Source organism: Pogona vitticeps, chromosome 6 (assembly GCF_051106095.1).
Source record: "Pogona vitticeps strain Pit_001003342236 chromosome 6, PviZW2.1, whole genome shotgun sequence".
Classification (NCBI taxonomy): Eukaryota; Metazoa; Chordata; class Lepidosauria; order Squamata; family Agamidae; genus Pogona; species Pogona vitticeps.
This window is the reverse complement of record NC_135788.1, coordinates 120,343,139-120,356,375: the sequence shown is the minus strand read 5'-3', so window position 1 is coordinate 120,356,375 and position 13,237 is coordinate 120,343,139. Positions and strand designations below refer to the sequence as shown.

Genomic DNA, 13,237 nt, shown 5'->3' with positions numbered 1-13,237 from the left:
TGGCTTTGCAAGACCTTAGCAGCAACACAAACCTGACAGACGTAACCGGCCGCTGGATCAGTGCCTTCATTGTCCTGCACCCCTGGAGCGTGGCCGTAGTTGCTTGTGGGTCGATTTTAACCTCTGTGGGGCAGGGACCGTGTCTCTCTCTTGCATCTTCCAGACATGATCTGGGACACTCTAGTTGCTGGCGACATCGGAACCCGAGAAAATCACCCCCAGGAGGAAAGCAAGGATCTTTTTTCAGGGCTTGGAAAAGTTACCTTTTTGGGACACCTCTTCCCAGGATCTCAAGCTCTGCATCCCCCCCACCCACCCTTAGAATTAAAAACTGATGACAAGCAGAATAGGCAGAAATGCATGCTAAATGAAGTGTGTGGCATTGTTTATTTGTGTGTCGGGGGTGTTGTTCTGGGAAGATGATGCTTGGAGTAGGCAACAGCAAGAAAAGCGGTGCACAAATGGAGCTTCCACTTTCAAGAGCACTGTACCTCTCATAACCAGAGGCAACAGACGAAGGGGGCTGGGTCCCATCTTCACATCTGTGGGATCCTCATCTGCAACGGGCCGGGAGCTGCTGGGGATTGGGAGGCTGAAATGCAAGTTGTCTTGTCACACCTGCTGTCCCTCCATCTCTTACCGGCTAGGGATAATGGGAGCCATTGTCCTCTGTATCTGGAAAGCACCAGACTGGGAGTAAACAGACCTTTGACTTTAGTCAGTGCACCCGTTTAGGGAAGGGTGGGCAAGCTCTTTCACCCCCCCACCCCCGGGCAAGGTTTTATCTCAGTTATTCCCAGGGGATGACACAATCTAGTGGCGGGCAGGTCCAAAGGCAACGACCACCAATATTGGCGTATTTCGGCTGAATGCTCTCGATGTTAGCTACTAAGCCCGAGGAGAGGTTTGGAAACCTTTTAGAAAGAGAAACAGGTACAAACGCTGAGCCGTTGTTACCGAAAGGGACCATGCAGGAAGAGGCATCAACATCGGGGGGGGGGGGTGGAGGTAAAAGGCCGCAATAGGATCTTCAGGAGGGCCACAACACAGGGTTGATGTTTTCCGCCCATGAGCTTCTTCCTTGACCACTGGGGCCTCCGATTCGGCATCCTCCTTCAAATGCAGGACCCTGCTCTCCAGATGGTGCCCCGGACTGTCCCCGTTTGATTTCCCTTGACCTGGAAAACGGCACGCCACCTCGAAGGCAGGACGAGGCTGCTGAACCTTGCACCGGGACGCCGGATGAACACTGGTGGGTGCATGTGGGGGTGGAATGAACTGCGAACCTCCCCCGTTCCCCGAAATCCCAGGCCCCTCTCCGCCTTTTACCTGCTTTCTCGTGCAAGGCCGAGCGGTCAGCATCCGAAAAGGCAGAAGCCTTTGTTTGTTCACGGGGGTTGCGACAGCTCCGAAGGATTAAGGGTAGGGGCAAAGAGCGGGCGTTGTATTGTGGGGCCATGGATGGGGCTACAGGTGCGCGCATGGGAGTGGGCATGCAAAGCGCACCACGGCTTCAGAAAGGGCCAAACTAAGGAAGATCACTGGGTGTCCCAAGTCCTGGAGGTCAAAATTTCTAGAGAACAAGCAGAGCGACCCAGTGCTCTCCCGTTTCTGGTTTCAAGACCAAGCTTGATAGATAGATAGATAGATAGATAGATAGATAGATAGATAGATAGATAGATAGATAGATAGATAGATAGATAGATAGATAGATAGATAGATAGATAGATAGATACAGTGGTGCCTCGCTTAACGAGCGCACCGTATAACGATGAAATCCCATAGCGATCCGTTTTTTCGGATCGCTAATGCGATCGCTCAATGTTTTTTTAATGGGGAAAAATTCGCTTTGCGAAGACCGCTAAGCGTTTCGCTTACCGATCTTCGCAAAACGACCCCTGCCGATCAGCTGTTCGGCGGCCAAAATGGCCGCCGGAAGCCGGGAAATGGCCCAAAATGGCCGCGCGCAGCGTTTTCGCGCCCTCGTTAAGCGAGGCAAGGGCGCGAAAATGGCTGCCGGCCATCCTGAAGCATCGCTGAACGGTGAGTATTTGGCCCATTTGGAACGCATTAAACGATGTTTAATGCGTTCCAATGGAAATCGCTGCCCCGTTCAGCGATGCTTCAGCATAGCGAAGGTTAATCCGGAACGGATTAACCTCGCTATGCGAGGCACCACTGTAGATAGATAGATAGATAGATGATAGATAGATAGATAGATAGATAGATAGATAGATAGATAGATAGATAGATAGATAGATAGCAATGCAAAATAGATAATGCAAAATAAATTTAGATAGCAATGCAAAATAAATTTATAGATAGCAATGCAAAATAAATTTAAATACATTGCTATCTATCTATCTATCTATCTATCTATCTATCTATCTATCTATCTATCTATCTATCTATCTATCTATCTATCTATCTATCTACCTACCTACCTACCTACCTACCTACCTACCTACCTACCTACTCCACTTGAAATCCTCCCAAACTGTCTTGATTTCATTTTGGACTTGGAATCTGTGTTGGAAACTGCTTTGAAACCCGTCCTGCTGTCCACAGAAAAAGGTCCCCAGCTGAGAGAGAGGCATCGAGGGCTGAGTTTCCTCCCCTTCCCGGCGATCCTTGGCTGGAAGGCCTTCTGGCCGTTTGCAACCTGTTCAGAACAGGCCTAACGGCAGAGAGTGACCCCAAGAGGTCGTGCCACACACACTGCCTGGGAGAGAAACCGCAGGGACACAAGCCCAAGGAAGTCGCACCCACAAAGCACAGACATCTGGGTGGTTTTTGACAGTTTTGCACTGAGCGTATAATTGTTTTTATTCTGAAGGAGTTATCTGAGTTACACACAAAGATGCAGAAAGATAAATACGTTTTTTTTTGTCTAACGGACTCTTCACACTGTCACACTTGGAACAGAGACCGGGGAAAAAAGCGGCAAAAATTATTATTCATCCTCGTTATTATTATTAATATTATTATTAACATTTTTGTGTCTTTCCCCCAAAACCTCTTTCTGTTTTTGTGTTTTTTTTAAACCCTTGGTATTTCTTCTTTTCTTGCCCGCCTCCCCCACCCCCCGTCACCTTAAAACAGTTTCAGTAAATCTCTAAAGTGCCATAAAACTAGCTAGAGGTGCTTCTAAAAAATAAAAAAATTAAAACAAGTTACATTCAGTAGCAAACGGTCGACAATTACCGAGAGCCCCTTCCCCCAGTGGCAAAAGTGCAAAAAAGATCGGAGAGATGGACAGCTATGTACATGTCAGTGACTGCCCTTCTGCCCCCCCCCGGCCCCACTGACCTGGAATCCTGCAACCCCTTCGGGGGGGGCAGCTCTCTTCCCCTCCGCGCTACACGGCCAAAACCCAGATGGCCGCACTGGCACACGTGTGCGCGCACAGAGACCTGGAGGCCTCCAAAGGGTTCGGACTCGGTGGCAAAGAGGGTTGGGGAGGGCGATGCCCCACGCCGCTCTCCAGTGGCGGGTTAAGGGCTGCAGGAGAGAGTCCCCAAGCTGCCACCCCTTTCGGTGACCCTAAGACCTCTCCCCCCCCCCAAGTCTGTCTTTCAGGTCTGGACTTTCTCCTCCTCTTCCGGGCAAACCAAATCTGGGCTCCCTCCCCAAAAAAACCAAGCCTTCTGGAAAAGGTCCAAAGCCCAGGGTGTGTAACCAGTACTCCCCCTGACTCTTCTCCCAACCCAACGGAAGTCTGCAAGAGGGAAGACCATCTTGCCAAGGCCCCCAACCCTGGAAAAGGCCGGCCCTTTTCCAACGCTCAAGAAGGCTGGCCTGGAAGAAGCCCCACTGAGGCTGGATAAATCGGACGGGGGGGGGGAGAAAGGAGGAAGGATCAGACCATTTCCCCCCCCCCCCAACCACCACCACTGGCAGTGCGTTCTAACTGGTGCGGTGACAAAGGGTGTTTGGGTGTGTGTTTAGGAATGTGCATTTGTTGCTGCATTGCAGAGAAGGGTGCGCAGACGCAACGCAGCGGCAGAATCGTGGCCCGGCTGCAGCCAGGCAGGCGAGGAGGAAGCCCGGGCCCCCGTGGAATGAATCAGAAGCTGCAGCGCAGAGTGCCAGGAGTGGCGGGTGGAGGAGTCTCTGCACCGCAAAATATCAGGGCGCCGGGGTGGGGGGTGGGGGGAACCCAAAATGCGGGGGGGGGGGGAGGAAAGCAGGAGTCAGTGCGGCTGGAAGGGGCTCTCTAGACGGGCATGTCAAGGTTTTACTCCACGGGTGCAGCAATGATGGTTTGGGGAGGGGGGGAGTGCGTGCATTTGGTGTTTGGGCGCGTGCGCACACCGCTTCTACAAGGGGGGGGGGGGAGGAGCAGCAGAAGGCTGGACACAGAAGAGACACCAGGGCGACCGGGCATTTCCTGCATGACCCTGGCGCACGCGACAAAGGGGGGAGCCCTCGGCGCCTTCGGACGAGGCTCAGCGCCCTGAACGCTTCCCCCTCGACGCCTTCTCCTTGGGAGGACAGCTTACACCGAAAACATGCAATACACCTGCGCTCTGGCTCCCCCCACACACACACCTCCAATATCCTGGGCCTGCAAACCCCCCTCAAGGGCATGCCCCCCTCCCCACTTTTTGGCCGTCTGGAGGAAAGGGTGTGAATCGAGACCCTCTTCTTTGGGGCACAGAGGTGTGTCCCCCACCACCAGTTGGCTTTGACACTGGAGGAGGGACCCTCTCGAGATCTCTAGTATTTTGAGGAATGCTAAAATGAAAAAATACGGGAAACAATTTACTTCTTAAAGCTAAAAAACGGGCCACACGAGGGGGGGGTGTCCCTCCCCGTGGCACACACCCACACACTCCTCCTGCCCGAGCCACCAGCGAGCTCTGCTAGGTTTATGCCATGTTGTATGGGCAAATGGGGGGGGCATCCGCGGTTGCACCAAGGGGCTGAAGGGGAAGCTCCCTCTATGGTGGGCAGGATATTCAGAGTGGCGCGGTGGGGAGAGGCCCCCCCAAAAAACATCCTCCAGCCCCCCCAGTGCCACCAAAATAATCAGGAAGCACCCAAAGGCGTGAGAGAAGGGGTGGCGGGTTAGTCTGGCCTCCCCACCCTGGCATCGTCCCAATGCACTGACAACTCCTGGCTGGTGGATGATGGGCACTGCCATCCCATCATCCGGAACAGTGCAAAGCTGGGGAAGATTTAGCTGTACCTTCAAACCTCTGACCCCCTCGGTTCCCACCCACCCACCTGGGACGACCACATTCAAAGCCACCCCGTGAATCGCTTGCTTTCCTAAAGGAAAATGTTGTACTTCCCCCACCTTCCTTTTAAAAATAAAACAAGCCCCCCCCCAAAAAAAACACTGCCATCTTTTAAAGAGAAAACCCCATTTCCCAAAATCTTTCTGCTTGTTTTTTAAATTCATGTGAGGTTCCAAACTCTCCTTCCACCGAACCCCCTCTCTCCCTGACCCGGCTCTTATAAACCTCAGTTTTGGTTCTTTTTTTCTTTTCCTGAAAAATATTCATAAACTTTGCAAGCTTTCCGCCCAGCGAGGAAAGCTCCCTAACCTTTGGTTTTGGGGGAGTGGGGGGGGGAAAGGCTCATCAAAAAATAAAAATTCACTTCCCCGCAACTGAGCAGATGTCTGTACTGGAATGCAGGACTCGGGGTGACTCCCACTCCCCTTATCCTAAAAAATATTTGCTACTCAATTTTTGGGTTTATAGCAAGAGAAGGAGAGTAATGTGATTTGGGGGGAGTAAGAGGAAAAAAAGGGTCAAAAGGGGGGTATTTCCTGGATGGGAAAGCAGAGGGAGTGGAAAGGAACCCATATATCATATTAATTTTTTGAAGATTAGAATGACAGCCTTATGCATAGGGTTTTACAAAGAGCATTTGTGCTTCAACCGGGGGGGGGGGAGGAAAAGGTAAAAGTTTAACCCACTGGCCTCTCTCTGGCCACCTTTCTCTCCTGCACTGAAGAGCAAACACCATTTAAGCCATATGTACGAAAATGCTCCCCCCCCCATTGCATTAAACCATTCCCCACCCCTCCCCGCCGCCCAGCAGCTTAAGAACGGAATTCTTGAAATACAGGAACAAAAAACAAATCCTAACAACAAAAACACACACAACCCGACCCCCCCAAGATTTTGCTTGAGAACGGCTAAAGCAAATCGAACGTGTCCTATTGCTGATCGTAGGTTATTTCTACCAGGGGAGGGGGGGGGGGGGACCAGGTCATGGAATTACGCTCCGGAGGTGGCAGAGTGAACACAGACGGGTATTATTTATTATATATTTTTTTCTTGCAAAACGGACCTCTCTCATGGGGGTGGAAGGAGCGTTAAAAACAGTACACAGTGGAATCCGGTCTGCATGATCCATGGTTCCCCGCAAAAGGGCATACGGCGAGGGCGCCCAAGAACCCCGCCATCTCCTCCCTTCTGCATAGGTGTATCTTTAAGTTGGTTTTCCTCAACTTAGTGCGCCTCTACACAACGCTGGTGGGGGACGATGAGTATTGTAGTCCAACACTGGGGGCGAATACATACTGTGAAGGGGGGTGTTTCTAAACCAACCCTTCTGCCTCTGGCTTTGAAGGCTAAGAATTTTTTTTTGGAAGACCCAGGACCCCCACCTCAGGAAAAAAAGATGCCTCCATGTATAAGACGCCCCCCCCACTTTTCTAACCCAAAATTAAGAAATCTAAGTGGGGCTTAGCAAGTGTAGGGGGAAAGGGATCAAAGCGCTGCAGGATCGCTTTGATCCCTGCTTTCCCCTCCACTTGTTTCTGTTCTCTCCTCAGCTTACTTCTGTGTATAAGACGACCCTCAATTTTTAGTCTAAAGATTTTAGACAAAAGTATAGTCTTATATACTGAAAAATACGGTGTATATACATATATTTTTCTCTCTGTCCCTCAATAATGGAGTGAAATATTTCGTCTTGCATTCCAGGCACCACGGCCTCTGCCTCTGGCCAAAAAATGAAAACAGGATTCGTTCCCAAGCAGGCGAGAGGTGCGGCAGGAAGAAAAACACCCAGGGAGGAGCTCTTTCGGCCACGGCTCATCGGGGACAGTCAAGTCGGGAGGCCTGGGAAATGCGGCTTCGTAAGACTACCAGGCCCAGGATCCCCACCCCCACCCCCAACACCCAAAGGGGCCCTATGGGCATTCTGTTTGCGGTAGTCTTTCTCAGACAACATTCTCTGGACTAAAAATAAAATACAAATTAAAAAAATCTGAATTTCTGGATGGGAAGAGAGGAGTTGGAAGAGGTCAACAAAAGCCAGCTGCGTGTGTGTATGTGTTAAAGAGGAGTGCAATTTTGCAGGAAAAGACCATTCTCTTCCCCCCACCACCATCAACAACCCATTCACTGGAAAAATTATCTCAATGGGTGTTGTGTTGGCCAAATGGTGGGAGGGTGTGTGTGTTTAAGAACCAACTCTGCCCGCAACCCGGGCGCCTCCTCTTCCTGTGCAGGACCCCCACCACCACCCTGGGGCAGTTAAAAGGAACCAGAAGTAACGCCGATGCAGGGAGGGCAGCTGGCCGAGGGCGTGCAAGAGGGCCACCTCACTGGCGGCGAAGGGCGTGCCAGAGAGAAGGGGGCCGTTTGTGCAGCAAACTCACTCTGGACTTTGGCCTCCGGAGGGGAAGGGCTTTAACTGGGGGGTGTGTGTGTCCAGGTCCCAGTCAGGGAGGAAAGAGGGGGGGGGTTACCCTGTACCTATTTCTGACAAAAGTTTTTCCCCCCAAAAAAGGGTCTTATCTATGAGGTGCCCCACTCAAAATGCTACAGATACAAACCAGGAGAGGGATCTCTACCGGCTCAGAGGGCTCCCCATCCTGTGCGCAGATGCACGTGCCCACCCCCCGGATTCACGTCCTTCTTCCGCGCACCACGCTCTTGCCTCCTCAGCGCTCTGGGCATGGCTCCTCCTTGAAGGGAAGAGGGAGGGAGGGATCCTAGCCTTTCCATCGGCTTGCCCAACACCATCCTCTCTCTCGGCCCACATCGTTCCAGCATCTTTTTTTTCCACCCCACGCGGACCCCGCACTCTGCCCCCCTCTCACAAAAGGCCCCCTTTCTTCAGCCTCTCCGCAGCGGCAGCCGGATCTCCTCCTCGGCTCTCGCGGACCGCGCTGCCGGCCACGGCCAAGCCCCCGTGGGATCCGGCGCCCCCTTCGTGCGCCTCGCTCCGGCACGGGTTCATGGCGTAGGTGAAGACGCTGGGCAGGAAGGGGAGCGGCTGGCCCTTGTCATCCGGCACGACCATGTTCAAAGCCACGGGCAAAGGGAAGTTGTACGGGTAGGCAGCCAGGAGCTGGTGCCCATACATCAACGGGTACGGATCCGGATAGAAGCTCACCTTGGCATCCCCCTCGCTGCTGCCTGCTCGGCCGACGGCATTAAACTGGATGGTGCTCGGATAGGCGAGGAACGAGGATTTGTCCTCCAGGTCCTTCCGGGTCCGGCAGCTGCTTGGCACTAGCAGGGGCAAGGGGTACTCCTGGACTGGGTACCGCTCCTCTTCCGCCTGCTGCGGCGTGAGGACCGGCTTCTGCAGCAGGCCAGTGTGAGAGATGACAGGGTCTTGGAGGGAGTGGGGCAAACTCGGCAGCATCTCCACCAGACTGGCGGTGGCCTCCAAAGGCGGCGGGTGGCCCGGCGGGAGCGGCTCCTCGGGGAAAGGGGACTGGTTCCCTCCCAAAGGCGGCGGATTTTCCTCTGCCGGCACGGAAGTGAGGGTCCTATCATCATCGTACACCGCCAACTCCATGGGCGCAGGATCCTCTTCCGGCACCTCATCCGGCAGGCAGAGGAGGGGCTCTCCGCTCGAGGACGACACCTGCATCTCCTGAGTGGTCTCCTCCTTGATGGTGGGTGACGGGGGTAGCGGCCAGGGGCGGCTCAGGGGCCTTTTTCGAGTAGGTGATCACCGTGGTGGGGGCCGGCACGGGGGCCTCCTCCGCAGGTTTGCCTTCATGCCGCTTCATGTGGCGGCTCAGGGCCGCCGCTGTCTTGCACACCTTAGCGCAGTGGGCGCAAGTGAACTTCACTAAGGGCTTGCGGCCAACACGGTGAGGGGGGGCGGCCGACAAGGCCACCAGGGAGTGGTCCTCCAGGCGCCCATGCACCCGCTCGTGTTTCCGCAGCTTCTTGAGGGCCGAGAAGAGTTTGCCACAAACGCCGCACACGTGCTTCCACTCCGAGCCACGCCCGCCGCCCGCTCTGTGGGGCAGACTAGCCCCCTCACTCTCTGAGGCGCCCCCAGGGCCTCCCGAGACATCCGCCGAGGCAGGCTCGCTAGTCACCACACTGGCACAGGTGCTGGCCTCCTCCTCCTCCTCCTCCTCCTCAGCTTTCTCTGTCCGTTTCAGCCAGCGCAGCGAGCGCAACCGGCGCCGCCACCGTGACTTCTTGGTCTTTGGTGCCGCCGCGCCGGCGCCACCACACGCCTTCCGTTTAGGTTTGTAACTGTAGTACGGCCGCCAGAGCTGGTCTTCAGTGTCCCCGTGGTCACTCTCCTCCTCGCCGCTCTCGTTGCCGTACGTCCTGTCCCCATGTTTGCCGTGGGGAGTGGCTGGAAGTGGGTCCAGCTTCTCGACATTCTCGCCTCGGCTGAAATCGAAGCGTCGGCTGCCTCCGACTCGCCCGCTGCCCTTGTCCAGCATGAGGTCCGTTTCCGAGATTCGCCGCTTGACGATGGCTTCCTCGCCGATGCGCACCGTGATCTGGCAGAGTGGAGCCGTCCGGCTTTCGGAGGCGGCGCCCACGTACGCCGGCTTGGCCATATAGGTCATGGTCCGGCCGGCCCGCGGGCCTCTTGCCCGGTGCCCGTGTTCGCTCCCGTTAGTTTCCAACGCCTGCTCTTCGGCCTTCTGCGACTGGATGTAGTCTCTCAGCACCTGCTTCTTGATGGGTTTTGCCACCACTGTGGAAGGCGGGGGCTGCGACGATCCCGGGGCAGGCAGGGGACCGGTTTCTGACGGAGCCTCCGAAGACCGGCTGTTGTACGTTATCACCGAGGGGGGCTGGGACTTCACCAAGGTGCTGTGGACGATCACGGAAGACGTCGGCCGGCCGTAAGCGATGACGGTGGGGGGCTCCGTGGCCAGCACTCCTGGCTGCTTCTCCGGCTGCGCCTTCTTCTCAGCAGAAGGAGACACGGATCTCTCCGCAGTGCTCGGAGGTTCTTGCCCGTGAAAGCAATCCACCTCCGGAAGCTCTAAGGAGTTGTTGCCGTTGGGGGCGAAGACAGACGCAACATCCCCGGTGCCCAACGAAGACACCAAGTTTCCATCTAAAGAGTCACTGTCCCCTATTGTCACAGGGAGGGGCTGAGCTGGGAGCAAAAGGTTATCTGGAACCAGCCCTTGGCTGTACGTCTTATAGGGCCTCTTCTGGGAGCGCATGGGCAAGAGGCGGTAGAGCTTCAGAGCGTTGAGTTTAGGCTTATAGCCTCCGTTGGGGGTCTTCTCGGAGGAGATGAGACCCGGGTTGATCCCATGGAAGGCTTTCTGGTGGGTCTTTAGGTTGTAGTAGGTGACAAAGGTCTCCCAGCAGAAGATGCACTGGTAACGCCGCTCCCCGGTATGCCAGACTTCATGTTTGGTGCGGTACTCGGCGAGGGCGAAGACCTTGTCGCAGTAACGGCACGGGTACTTCCGCCGCCACGAGTGGACGTTGGAATGGCGCTTGAGGCTGGAGAGGGTCATGTAGGACCGCTCGCAGACCGTGCAGAAGTAGATGATGTGGCCATCCACCACTTTGACGAAGTGGTCCTGGTCGGAGAGATAGTCTCCACGGGGCGGCCCCCGGTGGCGAAACATCAGGCCCTTCTTGGAAGATGACGGAGCGACCGTCGGCTTGGAAAGCAGCCCAGGGTCCGGCGGCGTCTCGCCCGAGGGTGCACCTTCTTTGGGCTTCTCCCCTTCCCTGCACAAGACCTCGTGGGTCTGCAGGCGTTTGATGTGGATAAAAGTCTTCCCGCACTGCCGGCAAGACAAGGAACGCCGTGTCCGGTGGAGCTTCACGTGGAGGCTGAGTGCAGAAGACGTGGTGAAGGAACGGTTGCAGCTGCTGCAGCAGAACGTGCTGCTGGCCGGGTAGGAAGCTCCTGACGGGGGTGAGCAAGGAGAAGCCGGATCCTGAGCGCCTTCGGCATTCGCTGCGGCTGAAGCATCATCCCCGGGAGGGCTGCTGCGGTCCCAACCGACGCTCCCCTTCAGCATGAAAGCCATGTCCGAGGGAGGCGGGGCGACGGCCACTGAGCTGAGGTTGTACAAGATCTTGGCCGTTTCGGTTTCAGTGTCCGGATGGACGTCGTGCCCTGGACTGGACACTTTGGCCAGATCCTGGAAGGAAACGGGGCTGGAAGGCTCGGCGGATCGAGAGGGGCAGGTGAGATCAATGGGCGAGCTGCAGGGACGAGAGGAGACAACGCTAGGGTCGTCCATCTTGGCCTCGGGGTCATCCAGCGTTTCCAAGCGGGTGATGCCCAGCCGCCGGCCAAGGGCTCCGATCTCCTTGGCAGCCGCCGGGCTGGACACCGAGAGACGAGAGTTGTAGATGAAGTTGAGAATATCGGAGAAGATGTCTGCCTGGATGTCCGGCAGCTCTAGGATCTGGCCCGGCTGGCGACACACGGATTCCTCTGAGAGGACCTCCTTAAAGTAGAAGCTGGAGGCTGCGAGGACGTTCTTGTGCGCCTTGAACTTGGTGTCTTCCGCGATGATCGTGATGTCGCAGAACTGGCCCCGCAGGCGCTGCTCGTTTAACTGGAGCAGGAGGGAGCTCGCGTGCCCGGTGTCTGTGACCTCCACAACAGGAGCCATGGTGCCGTCTCAGATCTGCGGAAAGAAAGAGAAGATGAGAGGTGGAAACCGGGGCACCTCCGTTTGGCACAAGGGTGGGGGAAGACACGGTGGACTTATGTGTGGAGGCTGGCAAGCCAAACTGGAGCAGTTCTGGTCTGGAGATGCAGCCTATTTCATGCTTCTGCTCAATTAGACACGGCAGCCTCTTTCGCTGCCAGAACCCATACCGCCCTCTCCCTCTGATGGGGTTTGATCCATGCCACAAACGTTTTCCTCTTGCTGAAACCTGCCTCTCCTTTTACGGTTCTATAAACCCGGGCATGGCATGAGGGAACAGGGAGAATTTCCCCAAAGTTCTTCATAACGTATCAACACATGCCCACCTATGGCGGAAACACAGTCAGTCTGATGTTAATCTGTACCTACTTTCCTTTCCTTCCCCCCCCTTCTCTCTTTTTTCTTTGTCCATGCAAAGGTGATCTAGCACTAAAATTGAACATCAAGGTAGGGATACAATGACCCAGCACTTAAACCCATCAGTAATTTTAAAAAAAGTCTCCCACTATCCAAAACTCCATGCCCAGTTTTGTATGTCCTGGTGTAGACAGAGGAGAAACTGAGAACTTTAGACATAACAATCAGGGTTGTGTAGCACTTTTATCGGTGTCGTTAAAACGTCAACGAACATGCCGAGCGTTCAGGGACTCCTGAATTTTTCATGAGGTTTCTTTGGAGGGCGCTTGTAGAAAATTTAATGGCTTGGGGAAAGGAAGCCAAGCCAGCCAAATCTAGTTGCCAGGTTAGTCTTTCTATTGGTTAATGCAATGTTACTAGTATTTATTTTTTACCAGACTTCTGAATATTATTATTTCCTTTTTTTTTTTTAAATTAGTATAGTTGAGCCTCCCTGGGTCCCATCGGCAAGACAAAGTCCACTGATCTACGGGAAGACTGACTTGGAAACACAGAAACTGGAGGTTCAGTCAAGAAGTATTAAGGTGTTTATTGCTTTTTTTTTCTTTTTTTCTTTTCCATGGATGAGCAGCTGGCCACAACCCTCAAAGATGTGTTCTGAAATATACACATGGGCTTCTGATCTGTGTCTTAAAGGAGATGTAGAAGGAATACAAGAGCTTTTTACATCCACGCAACTGGAGATTAAATCTAGATGTCGCACTAAGTGAAAATAAAGTTAGCTGAAGCTGGTCTGGTGCTGCTTTCACCGGAAGCAGATGGGGCGCTACTTAGAAACCTAGAGTCCCAACGATTAAAGTAGATTTGGGTCCACCCGAACAGGAAACAGGATGCTGAGGTACGGTAAGGCCGAATAGATAAGACACTCAGATCTAAGTGACCCTCCAAATGTCAAAGAAAGGGACTGGTTTGAAATAAGGAGGGTGGGAGCAACTCGACAATTTGGAA

General features: G+C 54.2%; 1 protein-coding gene across 1 annotated transcript in view; it reads right to left on the bottom strand.

The window, feature by feature from the left end:
• Positions 1–2,787: 2,787 nt before the first annotated feature.
• ZBTB4 (zinc finger and BTB domain containing 4) overlaps positions 2,788–13,237 on the bottom strand; it is a 25,887-nt gene continuing 15,437 nt past the window's right edge. Inside the window, 2 exon segments of the mRNA XM_020809591.3 lie at positions 2,788–8,898; positions 8,900–11,848. Of these exon segments, the coding sequence (XP_020665250.3) occupies positions 8,065–8,898; positions 8,900–11,833 (3,768 nt within the window). The 5' untranslated portion in view covers positions 11,834–11,848 and the 3' untranslated portion in view covers positions 2,788–8,064.